The sequence below is a fragment of the Topomyia yanbarensis genome, chromosome 3, assembly GCF_030247195.1.
Source record: "Topomyia yanbarensis strain Yona2022 chromosome 3, ASM3024719v1, whole genome shotgun sequence".
Taxonomy (NCBI): domain Eukaryota; kingdom Metazoa; phylum Arthropoda; class Insecta; order Diptera; family Culicidae; genus Topomyia; species Topomyia yanbarensis.
The window spans coordinates 137,746,095-137,769,824 of NC_080672.1; the positions used below are offsets into that span (position 1 = coordinate 137,746,095).

The following is a 23,730-nucleotide window of genomic DNA, read 5'->3' on the forward strand; positions in this document are numbered from 1 at the left end:
ATATACCCACAGCGACCATAAAGCGATCTGGTACAGCTTTGGTAACACGACACGGTTTGAATTTCCTGACACTCCAAGGCTACAAAAATTGACATTGATAATGGATTCCTGCGGTAAGTGCTGATGGTACCTCTGTTTGTATGATAATTTCGCAAGTTCTTGGTTCTTGGAATATTTCAGAATTAAAGTCTCTTCGGCAAACGGCTTATTCGAATTTCACAAGCTTTGTCTTAAATTGAAGGTTTAGTAGTTTGATCTGCTGAAGTTCATACGAATCGCACATATGGCTGCAGAAATACGATATGAACACTACGATCTCATATGAAATCTTTAAATGTCAAAAGCCTTTCGGTAAATCTCATGCATATTGAATATTGAACCACGTATAATTCGCCAGGAGTCTGATTTTAATTCAGATTGTTTCCTTATCGATATTATTTTCGAATGCAACAACCGATCTCTATCGACTGTTGCGTTTAAAATGGAATCGTATAAGCCTTTCCATGAGATGTTTGTTTGAGAATTCATAGGCGAGACCTTCCTTCCGCGAACAGTAAACGTTTCGTTTGATGTTAGAGTGGATCGACGACTTTATTCGGACGGCGTAGCTACCCGAGAACGTCAAAATAAAAATAATCATGGGATGGCAATTTCCAAAACTACCATAATAGTTTTCAATAATGAAAACTCTACGTGTCATTTTTTTGAATTTTGGTTTTTATTGCCCCCTGATTTTTTTCAGCGATTTTGAAGGGGGTGGGGGTGACATAAATTTTAGAAAAGATTTGTAATGGCCTAATTGTATTTTTCTAATGAAAAACTGAACTGTTTACATAGGAAACGTTGGCTATGAACGTAATTTCAGTCAATAAAGCTTTATTTATCGCATCGTTTCTCTGCAGAAAAATGCTTATAGATCATTCCGCAAAGTAACCAAAAAAAGAAATCTAAGTTATTGTGTCGATTGAACCACCCGTCGGTCCATGGAAACACTTTTAATTTTAACAAATTGTTTAAAAAATTCTCTTCTCCTGATTAAATATCTGGTATTTTTGGCACTAGAATCAATCAGCGAGACTCGATTCTTTGAAGGATTTTTTCAGGTATTAAAAATACTGGAATGCTAATTTCAGTTTAAAACTCAAGGTGCCTTTTTCTCGCAATACGTATATTGGATACATCAAGACATTTTGAAACATAAAATTTTATTTTGCGGACTTCATTCGGTTCGTCATTTCCCTGATCAGAAGGAAAGAATCTGGTTCTAGCAGTTTATTGATTTGAACTCACAAGTAGCTCAAATTGCTTGCGAAAAAACCTAAAGCGCTTTACGGCATTGGATAAGTAATTTTAGTATGTCTCTGAGTTTCAGTCATCCAAACACAGAGTACGGACATGTACGGACAGCTGGAAACTCGAAATCGTAATTGCGCTACTATCGGGCTGTTGTATATCAAATGATGTAATGTTCCGTACTCGGATTCACAAAGATTACACGAAATTGACTCAACGTGCTGAATAGTTGTCATGTGACTGCCAAACCGGTCATTGTATTGTGCAACGTTAGAAATAACACTTCTTTACAATATTGAAACAAGCTCTTTCAAGAGCTTACGCAAAGTGTACACGATTTATACTACCCATGATCGCATAGATGTCCCGTTTTCTATGGGATTTCCTATCTTTATGGGACTGATATGCGATCATGGGCAGTATAGTACGATCTGAATTTTGGTGTAGTCGTTCATATTGTCTTGACTGGTTGCTATGATTACTGGTGCTACGTCCCCAATTTTTCATATAACGTGCCATTAATGTAAAATATTGAAAATTGTTTGTATTCCGTTTTTGCACAAAGTTTAAGAAAAGTGATGTGTAGACCGAAATGTGCGGTATCTGGTTGTTCCAGCTCTAGAAATGCCCCGTCATCTTTGTCATTCTTCCAGATAAATGCTGTAAATAGGTGATTTAGGGCATGTTCAGGAGCGTTTTATTTTGTATAGGAGTTTCAAAGTAGAACTGGAACTGAAACATTCACATCCCCAGCAAAACGTTTTGTTTTATAATTTCGAACAGTTTTGTTTTAAAATTTAAAACTGTTATACGACGCCGTTCTATTTGTTGCTGATTTTAAAACACTGTGTTTTAAATACATGAAATGTTTTCAGCACAGACGCTTAGACCCGATAGACTGGGGAAATATGAATTTGAATGCGGTAACGCTGAAGGCATGGCGAGATATGAATTTTAAACTGCATAGAACATCCGCTGAAACTGCTGCTGGGGACAGCGTGCTCTAGTTTTAAAATTTTCAGTTTTATTTTATAGAACTGTCAAAATTATGAATCTAGAACTAAAACACTCCTGAACATGCTCTTAAAGTAGAAAACCATTTATCTAGAGAACCAAACACAAATACAGAGAAGTAGATGCCTGGGTAAGATTTTGCTGCAATGATTCTCACAGCAAAAAAAGCGTTATTTGCTCCCTGCATTTCCGAAATTCAGATTTTCTCAATCCACAAAATAAATCACAGGGGTAAGCGTTAGATCATATTGATTTCACGAATTTGCATTAAAGGGTTATATACAAAGTTGGAATTTAAAAAAAAATTATTGAATATTCTAAAAGTACATGCATTTGAAAATATCCGTGCGAAATTTTATCCAGTTCGGAGTATCAGATTGCAAGTTAACACAAAACTTTAAACGCAATTATCTCGGAACTGTGTTTTTTGAAAAATACCGTTGCGGTGAACGTGATATCTCAAAAACTATTCATCCGATCTTCATATTTTTTTTTGAATTGTTTGTATTAATATTCTCGCGTACTTGAACGGTTCCTTTTTCATCCAATAATTTTCGATTCTTCGCAATGAATTTTTGTTTAAAATTTTAAACACCAAAAAAAAACTCAATTTTTTGGTCAACATTTTTTTATCGGAAGATTTTTTTTATTGGGAAACCGATCTGTTCAAGTACACCACAATCCATTTTTCTTCAATAATCTTTTTACTTTTTTGATTTCTGTTGAGCCGAACCGGTTTGGAGAGCGTTCACCGCAAACCACGTTTCGTGGGATAGGCCATAACTTCACCAACCTTGAATATTTTTTTTAAGTCAATCTGTTTTTTTCGAACTTCGATAGTACTACTAACGAGCTGTCTTTCGCTTTTTTAAATAAATTTTGCATAAAACACTTTCAAAAATCACGAACTTAGCTAACTTTTTCGCCACAACTTTGTATATAACCCCTTAAAAAGATTTAATCTTATTCACCCATCTCTTTTTCCCGGACAGAAACACTTTCTGTATTCGAATGTGCAACCAATTAAGCTCAGCTTATGGAAGATGAGAATAGCATCTGTTTCAAAGACGAATTTAACGTTGCATATGAAATGGAAGTGAATGAAGGTCCGATGGATCATTCGGTTCCATGTACTTGGAAGAAATCTCCTGTAACCGTCAACTCAAATAGAACCGTCAAGCATGACCGCGATTATTGTGGAGATATTGAGAAAATTACTCTTGTTTTCCTCCCAATTTGCCGTGTAAATGATTTGTTTTCCTCCCAATTCAAACGTCAGAACGGCACGCAGTTGGATAAGTTTATGTGTTTTGACAGCCCGCAGTTTGATTTCTCGCCCTTTGAAAGCGCGGAGTCCAGGTTGGTGGAAATTGCACTATAATAATAGAAAACTGTGGAATTCTGTGCAGTTTTAAAAGTCTGTGCACCACATTGAAAAAATGTGTAACACAGAATCTGTGCACCCTGCAATCGATTTCATTTTGACAGTTAATTTCACAGTACACGCTAAACGCAGGTATGCTAAAAATGATTGATTAGAATGCTTTTTCGTCGCGAGATGGCGTACGTTTTGTGTCTTCTATGATTCGTATGAGATTTGCAAGAGTGGACTATATTGTTATTTATAGTATAGTCTAGTCTAATCTACACATACACAGCCAATACATTTAGGGATCCTGGAAAATTGCACACTATAATGCACAATGCTTACTTCTTCGATTTGGGCTCGGAACGCGATCACTAGCTTGGATCGTGATTTGTCTGAGCTATGGGCTTTGTTTGTTGCCTGACTATCGGAGCAGAAGTTTATAACTTTACCTAACAAATTCTGTTGAAGGGCCGATGATACCCCGCACATAGTTGCGAAGATTTCTGCTTGGAATACAGTACAGTATCTACCTAGCGAGTGAGATTGCACGTCACTTTATCAAAGAACCGTCAGTGTAACAAACCACTTGCGTTTGTTGTTGTCTCTCCATATAGCCAGACAACCACTCCTCTCAAGAGGGAATCTTCACACGTATGTGAGTGTAATATCGCTGTGAGCAAAATATCTTCACCCCATGTAACCATTTGTGACCACAATCGTGTATGACTGGTAGCAAGACCAGCATGGGTACTGTTCCAAAGACCAGTAACCTGCAGTCTGTATGCACATCATAGTACTTCTTGTTTAAAGTGTATGTGAAATGGTTTGACATTTAGAAGAGCCTCAGGGGCAGCAATCGGAGTTGTGATGAAAGCATCAATCAACGCCATGAGCGTCATTCTTTGAGATTAAAACGGCAATTGAATTTGATCCAGAGAAGCTCAACAGTTCGTGTTCTTTAAATATACCCTAACTTGTACGATTTTCATTCGATTTTAATTCATTTGTGCTTATTTTCCCTGTTTACGCAGCGCATTTTTTGACGTAGGTAACAAAAGTCAAATAGTGAAGTTCATTTTTTATGATTTTTGATAAACTAGTGTGGCATTTTTAATTAGGAATGTTTTTTAGAGGAATTTTGTCAATTTAATTCACTAAAGATTAAAGAACCGATAAAAATCAAATAATTTAGTTTTCTTCATCAGTACAGAGTTAATATTAAAGATTAGAAATGTAGCGCTTTTTTAGAAACAAACAAAAAAATCAATAAACTGCTAGAATCCGATCCAATCAAGTTACACCTCATTCTAAATGTCGTTTTTTTACTGCGCAATTTATTTACTTTTGCTTAGGGTCCTGTACACGAATAAATATTGCCTGCCCATTCGCATTTGCAAGGAACGAGTTTACCGTCCTGTTTCTGACAAAGCATGTGGTTCATTTTGATCGGCGCCCACTCAGATGCAACTTCTGTAAATGTATCAAATATCTTTCAATATCAAACAAGTATGTGTCCCAACTATACCTTCCAATGAGAGCAGTGCCAGCAGAACGAATGGGCCTATTAGGAACAATTTTAGTAACTGTTTCATACCACTGATATACATTGGAAAATGTGAGTAAAGCATTAAACGTAACAAGTGGAACTATTGAGAAGTTACAGCCAACTGTGGATACTTATATACTTATTTATATATGTCTTCATATATTCCAAGCATTGCAAGCGATTCGATTTGAGAATTTGAAGTGGTCAAACCAATTTTAGCCATGAATGCCATTGGGTACACCCTATGCTGTAAGGTTAACTAATTTGTTTATGAGCTAAGCAAACCAGATCGGGATGCATAGATAAGCAGCAATTTTCGTCACGTGTTCGACGAGACTCCTCTAGGCGAGTTCTGGGAAAAAAATCGCGAATTTTCATCAATCGTTCCACGAGAGGAGACTATACGTTGTCAAATAGCACCAACACCAATCGGAACTATTTTGATAGCACTATAATACTGAAGTTCAAGTTGATCTACGAGAACACAATAGTTAAGCTGAATATATCTTCTAAACTTTTATAAACAAAAACTATAGGGAAATACCGGAGATATTTATTGGTTTCGTTATTTTTTCGTCATTTTCTTATAAAGGGTGTTTTCAAAGCATTTTTTCAATTGTGATTTTTTCGATGACTGAATTGACATATTAAAACTTTTCTAATTTATTCAGTTTTCTTTACAATTCTATCATGCCAATAATAAAAAAAAATTAAAAATGTCTTCAAATTTTGTTTTTTTTGTCAATCAAAAATTATCGTTCGCTCAAACAAACTTTGCTGCCAAAAAATTATCTTTTTGGGGTATTAAACTGTGCTGTGAGCAGCAAGAAGAGATCCTTGAGATCATATATCATCCTAATAAAGTGACAGTGTGTCGTGCTTTGTACACGAGTAGCATCCTGAGCCCATTTTTTCCGAAATGATGGTGAAGCCAACGCTTACAATATCGAGACATGGTTGAGATCTGGTTGCTTCTAAATGTTGTTAAACAAGATTACCTTTTGTATAAGATGGGGTAATAAAAAACACGGCCGAACTAAATTTCTTCTAAACATACTATTCCGCTAAACCCAACCATTATTTCACAAAAATGTGTAATCCTGGGAATCGAACACTGATACACAACCATGCACTGCTAGGCCCCATGCAAAACTGACTCAGACATCACTTTGTTAAAAGTTTAATAAATTTTTCTAACAAAGCCGAGTTGACTTGCAGTCGTCGATAAAGTTGTAGACAATTAAATTATCATTCTTATTTTCTCTTGCAGTGATAATCCCATACAAACTTTAGGCACGTTGGTCTGGTTGCTAGAATTGTCCAATTTGCTTCGAATTTGGAGCAAGTACTCCTGGTAGGACAAGGAATCGACTCAAGGGTGGGCCTATAGTTTTTAAAAATCCATTATTTTTCTGAGCAGTCTAGTGCATATTTTTCTTGTGTACGCACTCGATGTACCTACATATACGGATGTTTGAACTAAAGTTTATACATCGTTCACTTTGGTTCGGTGATCGATGCGAACTTCTACATTGAGACAAATCAGGTTGGAGGCTGAACGCGTGCACGAAATTTTGTACACAGCTGTAAACTTGTTAATGTTCATGCGAAGACTGTGGGTGGTACATGACCATAACAGTCTTAAAATGATTGTGATTTTATCAGTAAAAGATTGCTCAAAAATTTGGCAAAACGGTCACTAGTATAATGGTATTGGCCAAAACGGTCAATGGTAATGGTACGTCCATGTAAACAGTAACCTATTAAAAAAGTGTGGTTTAATTGAATTAATTATGGAATTTGCATTTCGACTTCGTCTCATCAGAATCCGACACTAACCTAGTGACAGGAGTAAGCTAGCGCCGGATTGACGCCAGCTCCAAAAAACGGAGACACGATTTGTGTTCCTGAGCAAACCCCTAGTCAAGTGTGATATCCCGCAAGAAAAGAAGTTGATTTAATGATGATGAGAACTGATTAAATCGAAATATTGGGTTTGGTTTAGCAAGCCAATGCAAGATGCACTATTCTATATTTGGCCTTAGTGGAGAACAATTTAGGTAAAAACTATTTTTTCTCCATTAAGGAGAATTTTTTTTAAAACCATCTTTGCGCGTGAAGAGCACAAAACCTATAACTAAATTAGTAATGAAATTTGAGCTTCGACTTTGTCTCATCCGACGCTAGCTTAGTCCTGTCACTACTTTAATGTCGGATTCTGATGAGATGAAGTCCAAACACAAATTCCATAACTTAATTAGGTAAAGGTTTTGTGCTCTTCACGCGCAAAAATAGTTATAAACAATTTTCTCCTTTAAGGAAAAAAATGTTTTTACCCAAATGTTTCTCCACTAAGGAGAAATAAAGCATAGTGAATTAATTGTGTTGGTAAAGAATTCTGTAGATTTGCCATTAACACCGTAATGGAACACAGCAATGTTTGAAACTTTTCAAATTGGGCCTGAGGCCAGAAACGAAGCATTCTGTTTGACCCTAAGTGTTTTACTCGTTCTCTTTGCAGAAAGTAGTTTGAGTATCGTGTCCGTTGTGTTCAATGGTTGGAAACAGATGGAAAGTTCAAAGACTCTTTTTAATAAGCCTTTGACGGAATCCGGCATAATGTTTGTAGTACACTTTCCGTTCTTTATAATACAAAGTACATTGAATACTAGCGATTTATCGAACACGCATTTGCTTCATTCCCACATTTCTTATTCTTCTGCTCCATTTTCCCCCTAGTTCGATGGCCAGTCTGGCGAGGATCTGAAGGAGCATGCCGCCTACTTCTGTGCCCGGCAGCAGATCGCCCTGGAGGCGCTCAAAGAACGCCGGAAAAAGGATGAAAACCTTCAGCGGCTGCTGATCAAGGCCGAATCGCATAAGGCCTGCCGGCGACTCCAGCTGAAGGACCTCTTGCCGACGGTGCTGCAACGATTGACAAAGTATCCGCTGCTGTTCGACAACCTGTTCAATTTTACCGTACGGGTCCAGCCGGACAACGAGGCGGAAGCGCAGGCAATCCGGAAAGCACTCGAGTCGTCCAAGCGAATATTGGATCACGTCAATCAGGCGGTCAGAGCTGAGGAGGATTCACATAAGTGAGTTGGGATGGATTTTGATTCAAATCGTTTCAATATAACTTCCTTCATTTCTATTCTACAGACTAATTTCAATTCAACGTAAATTAGATAAAAGTGGTTTAGATAAGGACGCTTCTAGTGAATTTAGGGTAAGCTTACCTTTTCAATCATGGTATCGACGGTGAATAATTCCTTGTTTTGATATTTCATAGAATATAGACTTAACGGTACGCAAACTAATCCACGATGGACCGTTAACAATGAAAAAGAATCCTGGAGTCCAACTGCATGGATTGCTGTTCGAAGATATGATGGTTTTATTGCAAAAACAGGTAACATCTGAAACCTTTCACAGTGTATGCATAAAATTAATATGACGTTTTTTGTATATCCACTTTGCTAGGACGACAAATACCTGTTGAAGTATCACTCTAGTCCCGGTCTCGGTGGTAGCGAAAGCAAAATCACCGAAGGCCGCTTCAATCCCATCACCAAGATCAATCTGATTCTGGTGCGGCAAAGTGCCGTCGACAAGAACACCTTCTTCCTGATCAACACCAATGTGTCGCAGATGCTGGAGTTGACGGCACCGAGCAGTTCCGAATGCAAAACGTAAGTGTTTTTTCCTCTTTCACAATACTATAGCTCGGGGTCATACTCCACAACTTGGCAAAAATATCCGAAATTTAAGCTTAGTGGGGAATTGTGACAAAAAAATTACATTCTAAAGAGCATCTGGGTAGATTCCTAATTCTATTAGGATTTTATATGTGCATAATCAATCAAATATAGCTATCGCGCTTACGTGCTACTTGAAATTCGCTGGGGATATTTGACTTATATTCTAAAATCTACTGGGCAATACTGTAGAAATTGGATGAATGGTACATTTTTACTAATAATCCATAGAAACCTTCCTTAGTAGTACGCGAACTTGCAGATTTATGGCAAAGGGAGGATCAACGACACTAATTTCAGTCTGAGACTACGTCATGAACTGGGTTGCAGGGAAACCTCCAAACTGCTCTTAGTATCAGAGTGCCAGCTTTGCAACATTATATTTTCAGACGATCTCACTGTGGGGGTCCGATGCGGATCAGCAACACACTGCGTTGTACTGATAATGTTCATGTTGTAGGAATCCTGTATTTCTTGTATAAGAAAAGGCTGCACAGAATGAGTGAGATCAAAGAAGTATAAGTTGGACATTTGACCTGTATTAAGCCAAACTGAACTGAACGCCACAATTATTTTCTAATATTTTTCATGACGAAATTCATTTTCTAAAAACTTACCATTAATTTTGTTGTGGGTGCTACCAGTGCTGCATTGGATGGGATAGCGGGTAGCTCAAAATGGCGCTTGGACCTCTTTGCTTAACACAGGTCATTTATGGTTTTCAAGAAAACGTGTTTTTCTCCTTGGTTTAGACGATAACCTCCTGATCCTCAAAACTACTCCTCCGTATGTGTCTCTTTGATTCAAAAGAATATTATTTATTAAAATCGTGGTGTTGAAAGTCGACTCAATTGTTTGGTAGCGACTAGTGCTGCCAGTATCACACATCGTGCATGAAGGGATACCACGACTGCAACGATATATCTGAGCTGCTTTAGTTTACACTCGTACATGGAATTTTCTATCTTGTCAGTTCTCACAACCAGCTGATTACCTAAATTTAAGAAATCGGCAGTTCAGTGTCAGACACCAGACCAGTAAGGGGCCGTTCATAAACCACATAGACTCATAGGGGGGACGGGGAGGGCTGGCAAAAGTCTACGTTTGTCTACGAGGGGGGAGGGGGGTTTCTTTGAGAAAGTCTACGTAGACTTTTATTTTTTTTATTCTCGTATTACTAATTATTAATGGGATTTAAAGATGTCGGTCTATTCAGTATTTATGCAGACACTTCAAAGCTAGTACACTATTGAGGTAACTACTCGTTAAGCGACTACTTAACCCAGAACCCACGATTTTTTGACAACCTCACACGTTGTTGTTTCTTGCGTATATTTTGATATAGTTTTGATCTAGGAATAATACAAAATGACAGTTCCAAAGACGATCGCCCAAAATTCCTCTCGTCGGAAGATTTTGACTGTGAAATCATCTGAGATACCATTATTTAGCAGACATACATGAGCCATTAAATGCATGAACCATAAAAAGTTAAAAAATGGTCAAAGTTTAGCATTGTAACGACAAAACGCCCGATTTTTAACAATAAGTGGATTAATTTTTTTATTTTTCATTTATTGATTGCGGTCGTTAAGGCAGTAGTGTAGTTAAACTTCTACAACAAAGTGTTTACTCGAGTTAATCAGTTTCTCTTGCAATCATTTACACTGATTTTAAAATCACCCGTTAAATTTTACGTCTTTACCCTACGCAACTCCGTGCAAACCGGTTCTACTATATTTATCTTCGAAAATATTCGGAGTTAAGCTTTGAAACTTTGCGATTATACTCTTGGGTGATACGGCTATTAATTACACAATAAAATAAATATTTTTGGGAAGATTTAAATAGCTTCTTTCCCTTAATCAAATAAGGCAATTTAGATTATCTTATTATCTTGGAAATATTGAAATTTGTTCACGAAAAGTGAATTTTTTGTGCATGTTTGGTTTATTATTTTAGTCTAGATGATAGTACACATCGACAGTATTATTTTGTAATTGTTTCTTATAATTTAACAATTTTGATTGTACCAGTAAGGCTCAAAAAGGGGTTTAGCAATTCTGCATTGTTGGTGTAGGGCGCACTTCGGCCAAAATTTTAGCTAGTTATAGCAATATATTTTATTACATATATTTGAGTGACTAACCATTAAAAGAAGTATTCTGCTACACAAATGTTGGAAAGCACCTTGAATTGGTATTAATTGATTTGATCATTCATAGACAAAAACTCAATGTGAAAAACCTTTCTTTAATATTTAAAAAGCTTGAAATAAATCTGAACGCTAATTTTCAATTGAACATTATAATGTGCTTCTTGCTAATTTCACATTTCCCGCAAATAAAAAAAATAAAAGTCTACGTAGACATTTGACGTGGAGGGGGGGGGGGGGGTGGTAAAAGTCTACTAAGGTATACTAGGGGGGAGGAAGGGGGGGTTAAAAACTCAAATTTCGGTCTACGTGGTTTATGAACGGTCCCTAAGGAAGTGTTGTTGGTAAGTTCCTAATAAAAAGTTTTTTCGTTATAATAAAGAGTGCAAGGTGCCTACTATTTGTGATATGCGGGTTCCCACTATTTGTGATATTGACGGATGCGTTCCGAAATCCTGTTACTACGGTTTCGTTCATTTTGACCTGGTTCGAATCATTGCATGAAGGCGCCAATTACGCCAATTAGCAGTCAATTACTTCCAAAATGTTCTTGTTGTAAGGAGAGATCAAATTGCTGTTAAGAGGATCAGTAATGTTGAAAGCTATGGAAAAAGTTCAGTCTACGATTTCAGAGATTTGATTTCTCCAATTAAAATCTTAAATTATTTTTGATTTTCAAACAAAGCGATTATTAATACGCACTAGAACATGAATCATAACTGGCAGAATACATAGTTACAGGGAAATTAGTATTGGTGGACATTACGATTATCAGCTCTCTCTCTGAATTAGTTAATAGTCGATTAATCCGATTCAGTTCTAGGGGACCTAAGAGGAGATCAGGAACAAGACAGAAGCGGAATCAATGTGAAATTTTAATTGCATCACTGACGATTTAACACGCGTTGTTAGGAGCTTGATACATTGGACTAGACAAAATAGTGGACTTGACGTTACATACTTCGAGACAAACAGGCGCAAAATTTAGTCTTCCTCCCGAGGACCGGTGTTTACTTGGCAGGCAGTTGCTAATTCGTCCGATTTTGCAAATTTTGTCTCGCGGGAAGGACCGAGATCCCCTAAGCTCTAAGCTGCAGTCCTATCAGCCCGCAAAAAAAAACACTATTCTACGATTTCAGAGATTTCATTTCTCAGCACTACGCTGAGTTAATGACTGTTAAATTGCCACGTGGGTCTATCGGTATTCCTGGACTCTGCACATGTCGACAAAAGAACGGGAAACGCTTAAGTCTCTTCCCGCTTATTATGTACGTTACGTTACGTCTCCCATAGTAAATACACTTTCAGCATTCTGCCTACAACAGGCAACCTCAAGTTCCTCTCCACATTTACCATATCTAGTCCATTGCTTCAGTGGTTGAAAGTATGGCCCAGCTGCTTGCAGTTAAGACAGTTTATGATATGCGTTTCCAACAAACGGACAAACTTTTGTACTAGTTAATTTTCTGGAGTGATTGAAATGTCAGATGTCTAGTCTAGTCTAGTCTAGTCTGGAAATCCTGGAAAATTGCAGACGTTCGTCCACAATTTTTCTTGTCAATATTAATGTTTGTGGCACATATTGAATATGAAACAAGCATTAAAGCGGTCAGGCCAACTGTGCAGCATACAAAATAAAGATGATTCAAAATTATACGGCAATCAAATTATTCATTCATTGAATAATTTAATCAACGGATTATTTTGAACCTTGAATAAGGAACAACCGTACACAACCGTTTCAATTTGATGGGGTTTGATAAATCGTTAGAAGTAACTTTGCTAAGAGGGTTAATGTCACTTCTTCGGTCCTAGGTTCCTGGGATGGGACAGAAGTATTTAGCCCTGCCCGGATAATGATTCAGGGTTATAGCGCTCTTACTCGCTCTAGAGTGATTGAAATGTCAGATTTATTTCGAAATCTACTAAAGCAAATCAGAAAAACTTTAGTTTTTGGCTCTAGGTTTTCAAATTGGATGCAAATTTGTTATACATTTCTAGAGTGATCTGCCCTTAGGGAATAATTCACAAAATCAAAACTGTCTGCAAATTTCGTCGAGAATTATTTCACGAAACTCTCAATAGTAGGATTGATGAATTCATTCATGCCTCTTGAACTGAATCATGATTGACCATTCCTGCTCATAGTCTACAAAATCATAAAATTCGTTTCCACTTTCATGATGTAGTTCATAAAATATGGACTTTTTCTATACAAAAATCAGTATTAATTTTTTTAAAAGTTTTTTTGCCCCAATTTTTAAAATTATTGGTTTGATATTCAATTACAAGTATTATTTTCACTTATACCTGAATATTTCAGATTTAATAAACGTGGGAGCAAAAATGTGAAGTTTTCAATATCATTGAATTTAATGCTTACAAAAGGATGTCATATCCTTAATTACTACATTTTACGGAAAAAATAAAAAAAAATTGCTGATTTTGTATGGAAAAAGTAAAAAAACATGATAAAGTAAGCTTACCCTATTCATAGGGTTCTAGAGAGCCACGCACCAAACCTTCTTACCTTTATTGTGCATAGTTTAGAGAGTGAAAAAAGTGTCTATTAGTGCATTTTGTTTTGCACCTTTCTTTCTTATACGTAGTTGAAGTTGGTGTAAACAAATGTAAAAATCTTCAATAACTTTGAAACGGATGAGTATTTTTACATATAGTCTTCGACAATATTATGTAGTTTTGATACCTACACATTTGTCTTGAACATAGTTTGGACGAAAAGTCACAATAAAAAAAAGTTATATTAAAAAACTAACTTTAAGGGGCTTGCCATAGAAAACGCTTTATAAATCGATAACCTTTAGTCCTACAAGCTCAAGTTCTTCAAAAAAAATCTTCACTATGAGCGTTTCTAAAACTTTGTCGAAGACATCAACTTTCTACCTCGTCAGTATAAAAAGTTTTTTTTTGTTCGATCGTAGTAAGCCATGCCTAATTTCAATTATTATCAGATTGTGGGGAATATTCATACGAACAATTTCTCCAAAGGCACCCTGTTAATATATTCGATGGTTTGGCCTCTAGTGAATTAAGTTCACGCTTTTGGCGTCTGTGCATTGGTACGAGTAATAGATGTTAGACGACTATTAGGGTCTCACACATCGTTATTCATTTGATAAGGTTCAGCATGATGTCCGGACTGAAAATAAAAATTGCGCTGATTGCAAAAATACATTAGAAAGTCACAAATCATGTTCGTGAAAACAATTCCCAAAACAAGATACAGCGAATCGGTTACACTTCCATGGTCCAGTTCATATTATCACGTTACACCGAGTAAAAATCCGATGGTAACCTAAAAATAACAAATCAAGATGGTGCTATAAGAAATTGCGAATACCAAGGTAAAACTGTTGATATTATGGTCATGAGACACATTACTGCACGTTTCTATGTCGACAGTGAGCTCAAGAATAAAAGAACGATAACGGGCACATATATTACGAAAAAATCTCCACGCCTCTCAGTACGCGAAAATCAAGTTGAATCCGCATCCCGTCTATTCAAAATATGAAATGAGTGTATCAATAGGCTCATTGCCATACGTACCTACAAATTGCCGAAATCACACCGCCAACCCAATGCACACGCAAACATAAAAATAAATTGATTTATCCCAATGCGCAAACTCACAAGCAGCACACATGTCGCATCCTGCAGTGTTGAACTCAATCCAAACATACCCTACCAACCTACCCTTCCCAACCACATTGCCAATCATTGTGTGTACACGATACGAAATAACCGTATTTCCACTTTCGTGTATACAAAGTTTCAACTCGCGCAGTGCTCGATACACTCTGCATCCAGCAAGAAAACGGGTGCCAGTTGTACACGGTTTAACTGTAGGCGGGTTGTAGAAATGGCATAGCGTTTACCGCTTATTGTACTGTCCGGACGATATAGTCATGATGTTGCTCGTTTGAAATGCAAACATCGACCGACTCGTAACAGACACGAGACACCTCTATTTATAATCTTGTGGTATTTGATTGAGTCGCCAAGTGCTTCCTATTGACGGCTCAACTCGTAATAGATTTACTCATGTATGGGAGTTTCCACGTTTTCTAATATCTATTTATTTTTATGAGGTTTTCCGTAAGTGTACTATTGAAATACAGAAGCTATATAGCAGTAGAACATCATTTCACTTGATTCCGAAATTGTTTGATAGTAAAAAGACGGAAATTCATCCAAAAATAACGTAGATATTAGCTTTAAAAATAGTGACACAAAAACGTGACATCGTTTAATTTTAGATTTTAGGTGTCATTCTAAAATCCCAGCCCCAGATATTGCAGTAAGACATTTTTAATGTCAAACCAATATTGAATGCCCTTTTCAAGTGACCTAAATAGTATAGGTTGAAGGTCTAGTCAAATGAAACACAAAACCAAGTTTGGCCATTTTAATATATCCACAAAATTTTGTTTTACAGTAAAAACCTTTTTTGGGACAGTAAAAAACTAGATACGCTATCATTTTCAACCGATTTACAATATTTTTACAGTTCTGAAAAATATACCTTTTCAACGCTTTGCTATATTTTGCTGTTTTGCAAGAAGTTTTGGGACACCAATATAAAAATAGCCATTTTTTGATTTTTTTATGAAAGGTGTGCACATAGTTCATCATTTTCCGAAGTTCGTGATGTCAATGTTGTTTATTCAAATGATTCTTTAAACTAATTCTGAACAGATACTCTTCGTTAAATATATGTTAATTAGTATTGTACAAAGTATTTCAATATACTGTAAAATTCGAGTGACCTGTAAAATTCGAGTGACCATCGTATAATTCGAGTCAAACTAGAATAAAAAAATATTTTTTATTTTTTAATTAACAAAAAGTTGCATCCTTTTTAACACATTGGACTATTGAATATAAAGTATTGTTGCGAATTTAAGCTCAGAATAATTTGAAATAATTGCGAATCAGTTTCACTAAGATTTTTTTTGAAAATTAGCAAGCTCTTAAAAATCAACTTGTCACGTCCGGCTTTAAAGAAAAATAAAAACTCGATAGAAATTTATCACTTTTGCTAAAATCTAAGATTTATTCATTGCATAAAAATTAGCACTTTACGAAACTTCGTGAAAATAAGATAAAGTAAAATTTGGGTTTCTTGTAGTTAGTCAAAAATCGAAGAATAACAAATCAGTATTTCACAAGTTTAGAGTAAAAATCATTTCAAATTTAAATGATGCTGTAGACTATTCTGGCGTAATAAGCAATCTACGAAAAACGTTTGGAGTGATCAAAGTCTCCCCGGATTACGGCACGTCATTCTAATCAAATATTCAATTCCGCGGTCAATAATTTTTTTTAGCAAAAATCGGATTTTTGGTTTCAAAGTTCTGCGAAAAATGCTAAAATTGATAAACAAATAAAAACTCTAGTTAGTTACCTGTAAAACAATGTGTAGAACTGTGGGAAATTTCGAAACTCCAGTAGATTTTAAGTTGTCAAGTATGCCACCAAAGAAGTCTTAGACAAGGTGCCTCTGGAGACTCACTGTCACCCGCCCAATTTTAAGTATTTGGCAATAAAGGTTTGAGAAAATATTGTTCAAATGTAGTATTATTATTTGGAAATTGAATAAATATATTTACACTCTCCGTATCGCCACTACCAATTTTTTAAAACATATCGTGTTTTATACTGAACTACGTTATAAACCTGAAACCTGTTGACGAGCCTGAAAGACTCCATGTACAATAATCTGAATTTTGTTAAATCGTTCAATATTTGTACAAAAGATTTTTTTCGAAACTACTGTTTTAAAATGTAGTTTACACGTTCATCAGCTATAATGCGTTAACGTTGTTAACAAATAATTGTAAGGTAATTTTTAAAAAACTTCAAAGTCAATTTGGAAATGATTTGTATATTTTTGTGATACAGATGGAGATGGTCGATAGAAGAATAGTTCCAATACAAAATGTTACATACTAACAACATTGAAACTTTTCATTGCCGTTCAAATTCATAAATGATCCATAATCCATATTAGTGAGCTCTCTCACAATTAGCAGTGCTATTATGCTTCACGCTTGTCCGAATCACCAAGTGGGGTGCCTACATACAAATTCGTTTCGTGGGAATTCCCACCACTTGCGCCACGATCGATCGTCTTCGGAGAATGCAGATCTTGGTGCGCTAGGTGGCAACCAAGCGAGTTTTATTTTTAGCCAAATGAATTAGCTCTATTTTCGTTCCGTTTCCGTAGCCACACGCTCTCATTGTTGCTAAAATTAGTAACGACCAATTGATTCATTATTATCGATTCTGTTTACAACGCCAGTCCAGTCGTGTTTCCGCTACACTTGAATTCGTAAATATGCGAACGAAACGCATGGCAGCATGGCGGACTTTCCTTCCCAGCATGCAGTGTTGCTCATCATCTGACCGAGTTACTATGCGCAAAAGTGCGAGCGAAAAGGGATAAAGAGTAGTAGTTTGGGAGGGTGTACGTGCAGAAATTGGATGTTTTCTTTCTTTGTAATTGCAAAAAATATATTCACAAAGGCAGTCCGTTGATCAACCTCTCCGATCGATTTTTACGCGTCTACCTTTCAGAATAAACTGCATAAACAGTTCTCCAGAAAGATGCTGTCATAATTTACATTCGAAAGAAGAGGGCGCGCGATACCCTGCGTATCCGGCCATCAGCAGCTGTCGCTCGCTTCGAAATGTTTAGATAATTTAGCGCAGTAAAGTGATTGCTTTGTGTTGTAAATGGGTGATATTCAGATAATGATTAATCTACTAACGATTCCTGTGTAAACTTAAAACTTAACAGTATTGGTGCTCGAAAAACTTTCCACCAGTAGAAGTGTGATCAGGAAAGTGTTCAATTTGCAATAAGGGATCACTATGCTTTGCTATTCATATAAGAAGATTATCGTCGATCGCAAAAATAAGTTGAATTCAATTTACTGTAATTGATAGATGATGGCGTAGACTAGTGTCGTATACGATACTTGAATTATCTAAAACTCCTTTTTAAATTACTATTACTATATCTTAAAATCTGATTTACCGATAACGCTCATTTTTGTAGTGCATTCACACTGAATGCTGAATTGATTGTTCCGGTTTGAAAATACATACTTATGATATCGGCCTAAATTTTAATATATTATGCAAGCTAATACCCATCGCACGTTGCTGCGACTTTCAACGAAATAGGAGGAAAACACATTTTGTTACGAAGCGCCTTCTGGCAGTCAGATAATCCCCAACCAATAGCACACAAATACGCTCCATAACAAATGCCTACTATGTGTAATTTTTTACGGCAATCGGTTAAGCCATTTGGGAGTCCATAAATCACATACATACAAACATTGAGTTTTATATCTATAGAAAGAGCATATTTAGAAAAAAAAAATGGCTTGACTCTTTTTTATTAGGATGTAATTTGGTACATTTTTTTATTTCGATTATAGAGGTTTTAACCTTAAGGTCATTCGGCTCTTCGGGTTAGAAAAATCTTCTATGAAAAATTTCGAACCCTATGTGCGTGGTCGGGACTAGAACCCAGGTGCGCTGCGTACAAGGCAATCGATTTACCAACTGCGCTACGCCCACCCTCTGATATATATTTGATATCGATAAGGAAGTAATTTTCATCGATCTATGAACCATATGTGCCCTTTGACATTTTTTTTTTCAAAAAATCGTAACTCGACATCTGTTAGTGGCATTGGAAGCGTGCCTGAGTAAAAGTTGTAGAAAAATAATAAAACTTTAATTTACACATTTTTAGCGTTCCAATACGTTTAAAAAAGTTGAAAAAGATTGGAGTAATAGAAAAACATATTAGGCTCGAAAAAGATAGAGCAACATTGAACAACATTTTTCCCGAATATCCTGAATAAAAAAAATACCTAACCCCTACTTTGAGTTTTTGAGATAATTTTTGAATTAAGGGGGTTGTTACTCATTTAAAATAAAAATGGCTCTTTTTTATGAAAAATTTCACAATTTTATGAGTATAATAAAAAAAACCCCTAATCGAAAAATTATCTCGAAAACTCTACGTAGGGGTTAGGTATTTTTTACATCGAATGTGTATGCAAAGTTTGAAATTAATCTGTTAAATAGTTTTTGAATGGCAGTTAACACTGCAAATCGTGTTTTTGCCTTTTTCCTTGTAGAAAGGCTATGCAATCACTCTGAAAATCGACTTTTTGACCGAGGTCCGGAGGGCTGAGTCTCTTACACCATTCGACTCAGTTCGTCGAGTTCGGCAAATGTCTGTGTGTTTGCGTATTTTGTTAGAGAGCATTAAATAACTTTCAAGAAAGCCCTGAGACGAGGAAAAAATGTACAAAAACCCTAATGTCTCAGGGAACGGTTTTGGGCTGCCATCACTCGACCCGATAAAAACCACTGATCTTGCCCAGAACTTGATTCCTCCCCGGCACTACCTTACGGCATTGCTTCGAGGAGGGGTTTTTATGTGCATAGCACCCACTCTTATTCAACTACTTAGTAGTTCGTTCCTTCAGCAGGGTTACATCACCGCCCCTCAACATACCACCAGTTCTCCACCATCCACACACACTGGCAATTTAAGCATGACGGTCGGAAAGCTGGCTGTGAGTCGAGACTTAGTGCTCCTCCCATACGAAGACAATCTGGGCGGCAAACTTCAGATTGTCTAATTCGCCGGGTTCTTCGGTTCCCTTGTACCATTCAGCACCACGACACGGCTCCATTGTGCCAGTTAGCACCGCAACTCCCTTCTCGCCCCATTCACTCGTTGAGCTCCCGGTTTGTTCACGAACTACTCGGTCTAGTCCCCGATGGTGGACCTAGCCTACTCCGACGGAGAATTCCCCGGCGAGAGAAGTTCTTCCCAAACTGAACCAACCAGCCAGGTGTCGCGCTCAGTTCGGCGATTCCGGTGGAACAGGGCGTCCGATTCGCTGGTGCCCCGACGAGCCGCGACTGGTGGTGTCTAGTCGCGGTCTACTCAGTATAGTCTCCGGCGGTGAGTCTAGCTTACACCGACGGAGAGATCCCCGGCGAAGGAAGTTCTCTCGTTACCGATTCTTCTTTGATTTTAGCACCATAATTTGTTGAGCCCCTTGGCTCCTAGTTCCATTTCGCTCAACTTCCCCGATGAGCAATTCAGCTCCCGCTCTTACTTGTTTGCGAACTACTCGGTCTAGTCCTCGACGATGGATCTAGCCTACTCCGACGAAGAATTCTCCGGCAAGAGAGGCTCTCTCGAAGCCGAGCGGTAGATTTTTCCCGATACCGATGTTCATTTCCGTGAGTCGTTTAACTCGCCGCTTCGTCCCGATCTACTCGATCGAGTCCCTGGCGGTGGATTTAGCCTACTCAATTGGCCAACCAGAAGGTGCTGAGGTCTATCCAGCGATTCCGAGTGGTGTATAGCTTCCGGTTAACTGGCGCCCCCACGACCCGCTGCTAGATATTCGACGCGGTCTACTCGGTCTAATCCCCGGTGGTGGATCTAGCCTACTCACGAGCTACCCGGTAGGGTGTCGAGGTCAGTCCAGCGATCCTGGTGAAGCCTGACGTCCGGTTCACTGGTGCCCCGACGACCCGAACCCGGTGCTACGTCGCGTACTACTCAACTGGTCCCGGCGGTAGGCCTAGTCTTCACCGTTGGAGAATTCCCGGCGGCAGAATTTCTCGAATCCCGATTGGTGGTTTCATGGTGGCTTTCTAGCCAATGGCGCTACTTTGTTGGTCCCTTCGCCATTTCTTCTGCAGCTCGGAGAGTGTACTCATAACCACTCTGTTGACAGTGTCCCAGGTATGCTCCTCGTGGCACATCTTTTTAATGATATTGTCTACTGTCGCACCAAGCATACCTCTTCGAACTTCTTTGAACCTAGGGCATTCAAATACCACGTATACCGGTATCTCTTGCACGACCACACACTCCGGGCAAAGGGGTGACGAAGTATGTCCAAACAGATGCAGGTACTTCCGGAAGCATCCGTGCCCGGACAAAAACTGCATCAAATGAAAGTTCACCGCTCCATGCTTCCTATGCACCCAAGCCGACCCATTTGGGATGAGTCGGTGGGTCACCTTCCTTTCTCCGCGTTGTCCCACTCCTGCTGCCATTTAGCAAACGAGTCCGCTCGGGCCAGTCTCCTTGCATTACGTGCATTTCTCCGCTGGTAGCATTCCACGTCCTTAGTCAGAGTTATGTAGATAAGGATCATCCCGGCTATAAAGCTACCTGCCTCCGACGATATTGTTCTGTAAGCACTTGCGACTAGTACCGGATCAACCGGAATGTCCTGTTCCGCTTAGTTTTCAGCGCAGCACCCCAGGCAGGAACGCCATATCGGAGTATCGGTGACGAAGCAGTAGATAGCAGACATCTCGCGCTGCTTCTCGGGCCGCCGACGTATGGTATGATTCTCGCTATTGAATTCGTTGCCTTCGCCAACTTTTGACAGGTGCAGCCAACTTGGTTGTTGAAGCTCAGCCGGTCGTCGATTATCACTCCCAATTGCTTCAGTGCACGCTTCGATGCAATCATGTGCCCTCCGACGTCGATCTGCATCCGCTGAACCGCTTTGCAGCTACTGACCAACAAGACCTCCGTCTTGTGGTGAGCTATTTGCAGCTTGACACCGTTCATCCAGCTCTCGATCGCATCTATTGTCTCTTTCACCGACACCTCCACTTCTTCAAGTGTCTCACCCATCACCGTTAGTGACACGTCGTCCGCGAAACCCACGGTTTTCACTTTCCGGGGCAGCTGCAGCGTTAAGACTCCATCGTACATCCACTTTCACAGAGTTGGACTGAGAATGGAGCCCCGAGGAACACCCACTGTAACTCGCATTGACTTCTGCTCTTCGCTCGTCTCGTACAGCAGCACTCTGCTCTGGAAGTAGCTTTTCAGGATCTTCGAACTGCATCTTGGACCGCGCTCACCATCTGTGAATTTCGTAAACCTGTTAACCCTCCGGAAGTCGCGCAAATGAACTGAACGAGCAGCCGTTGGTGCGCTAAGACGATTTCGCTAGATTTCCAGAGCAGTGTGCACTCAGTGCACTAGCGCGACTTCCGGAAGGTTAAGGATGATCTTTGCCAGGAGTTTTACGAGTGTATCCAGCAGACATATGGGCCTGTACGAGACCAGATCGCCCAGTGGCTTCGGCAGCAACACCAGCTTCTGGACCTTCCACATTTCTTTTATTTCAGGCACTTCGATGCTTCTGCGAACTCTTCATTAGTCACTTGCCGATCGTCCGTGTTTGCTCCTTCTTCTTCGCCGTACGGTGTTTGTGGCCAGATAGTTGGATCGTGCTTCGGGAAAAGACCATCAACGACTATCAGCTTACTCAGGCACATTTCGGCTGGCGTCGTCGAACACTTCATTTTCGCCATTACGACTCGGTATACGTCTCCCCAGGGATTGGCGTCTACTTCTCGGCACAGTTCCTTGTGGCAATCTGACTTGCCAAGTCTGATCTCCCGTTTTAAAGCGGCCCTAGCTTCTCGAAACGTTGCCCTGCGCTCTTTTCTGTCTAGCTCCGATATTGCTCTCTGCGCCCGCCTTCTGGTTCTGAGACAGGCAGCGCGTAGCGTACTAAGCGTCTCGTTCCACCAGTATGCTGGACGCCGTTTATTGCGTGGTTCCAGTTTTCGTGGATTGTGGCGTCACAAACCGCCACAATCCTTGTTAAATCAGCCGCATCCACGTACTCGGTCCCACCGTTCGGTCGAAGTGATGGTCATTTTCGTCCGCAGGAGTGCAAAGCAAGCACCTCGGCTTATGCGTGCAGTCGCTCGCAAGATGGCCCGTCTCCCCGCATTTCCAGCACATCCCGGATCTATCCGAGCCTTTGCAAGCCCCTGCAAAATGTCCAAAGTCCAAACACTTGAAGCATTTCTCCACTTGTTTATTTACTGTGGGGCGGCTCTCAATGGACACCTCGACTAACCAACCGTAACTTTGCCTACCTCCAGTGCCTCGCCTGCAACGGTTACCGGTAAACGAATCATCGCTGTCTGAGTTCCCCATGTCCCGTCTTTAACCCGATTGTCATTGTCGCCCAGGTTACACTGCTACTTCAGTGCACCTCTCAGCTCGTCTTTCGTCGTGATTTCATCAAGGTCCTTGCACACAATTACCATCTACGGGTTTAAGGCTATAACTTCTCTCTTTTCACTCATCGATTTGGTAATAGTCTCCTGCAAGGTCGATATGCTAGTCGTAGGATACTTGAACTCCAGGATCATCTCGGCTTTTTGGTTACGCCTGACTCTTACCAAGTTTTCCTCCAAATTCTTCAGCTCCGGGTCCTCTCTGACCTTCGTGAGTAACGCTGCATACGTCGCCGCATCATTTGCTTTGACGATCACGGTTTTTTCCTTTGGTGCCTTCTGACAAACGGAGGGTTTTCCGGTCCTCTTCAACTGCCCTTTTACCCCCTTCTTCTGTTTTGCTATTTCCCGTGTTTCTCCTTCTGACCTACAATTGTACATCAGTTTTCTCCCTGTTGGGTGACGTCCTTTCTTACGACAACAACAGCGTCATCAAGCATCTACGCGTTTGGCCCGCCTG

General features: G+C 39.1%; 1 protein-coding gene and 1 long non-coding RNA gene across 5 annotated transcripts in view; one reads left to right on the forward strand and one right to left on the reverse strand.

The window, feature by feature from the left end:
- The window catches only part of LOC131694190 (rho guanine nucleotide exchange factor 11), a 387,472-nt gene that overhangs the window by 300,353 nt on the left and 63,389 nt on the right, over positions 1-23,730 (forward strand). For all 4 annotated transcript variants that reach the window (XM_058982676.1, XM_058982678.1, XM_058982679.1 and 1 more), the window contains 4 exons: positions 7,962-8,320; positions 8,385-8,451; positions 8,515-8,634; positions 8,706-8,914. In XM_058982676.1, the coding sequence (XP_058838659.1) occupies positions 7,962-8,320; positions 8,385-8,451; positions 8,515-8,634; positions 8,706-8,914 (755 nt within the window). The remainder of the gene's footprint in view (positions 1-7,961; positions 8,321-8,384; positions 8,452-8,514; positions 8,635-8,705; positions 8,915-23,730) is intronic.
- On the reverse strand, positions 4,994-5,333 carry LOC131694195 (uncharacterized). The gene is made up of 2 exons (XR_009306433.1): positions 5,202-5,333; positions 4,994-5,146 (listed from the first exon to the last, which is right to left on the reverse strand). It is a non-coding gene; the product is annotated as an uncharacterized LOC131694195 (long non-coding RNA).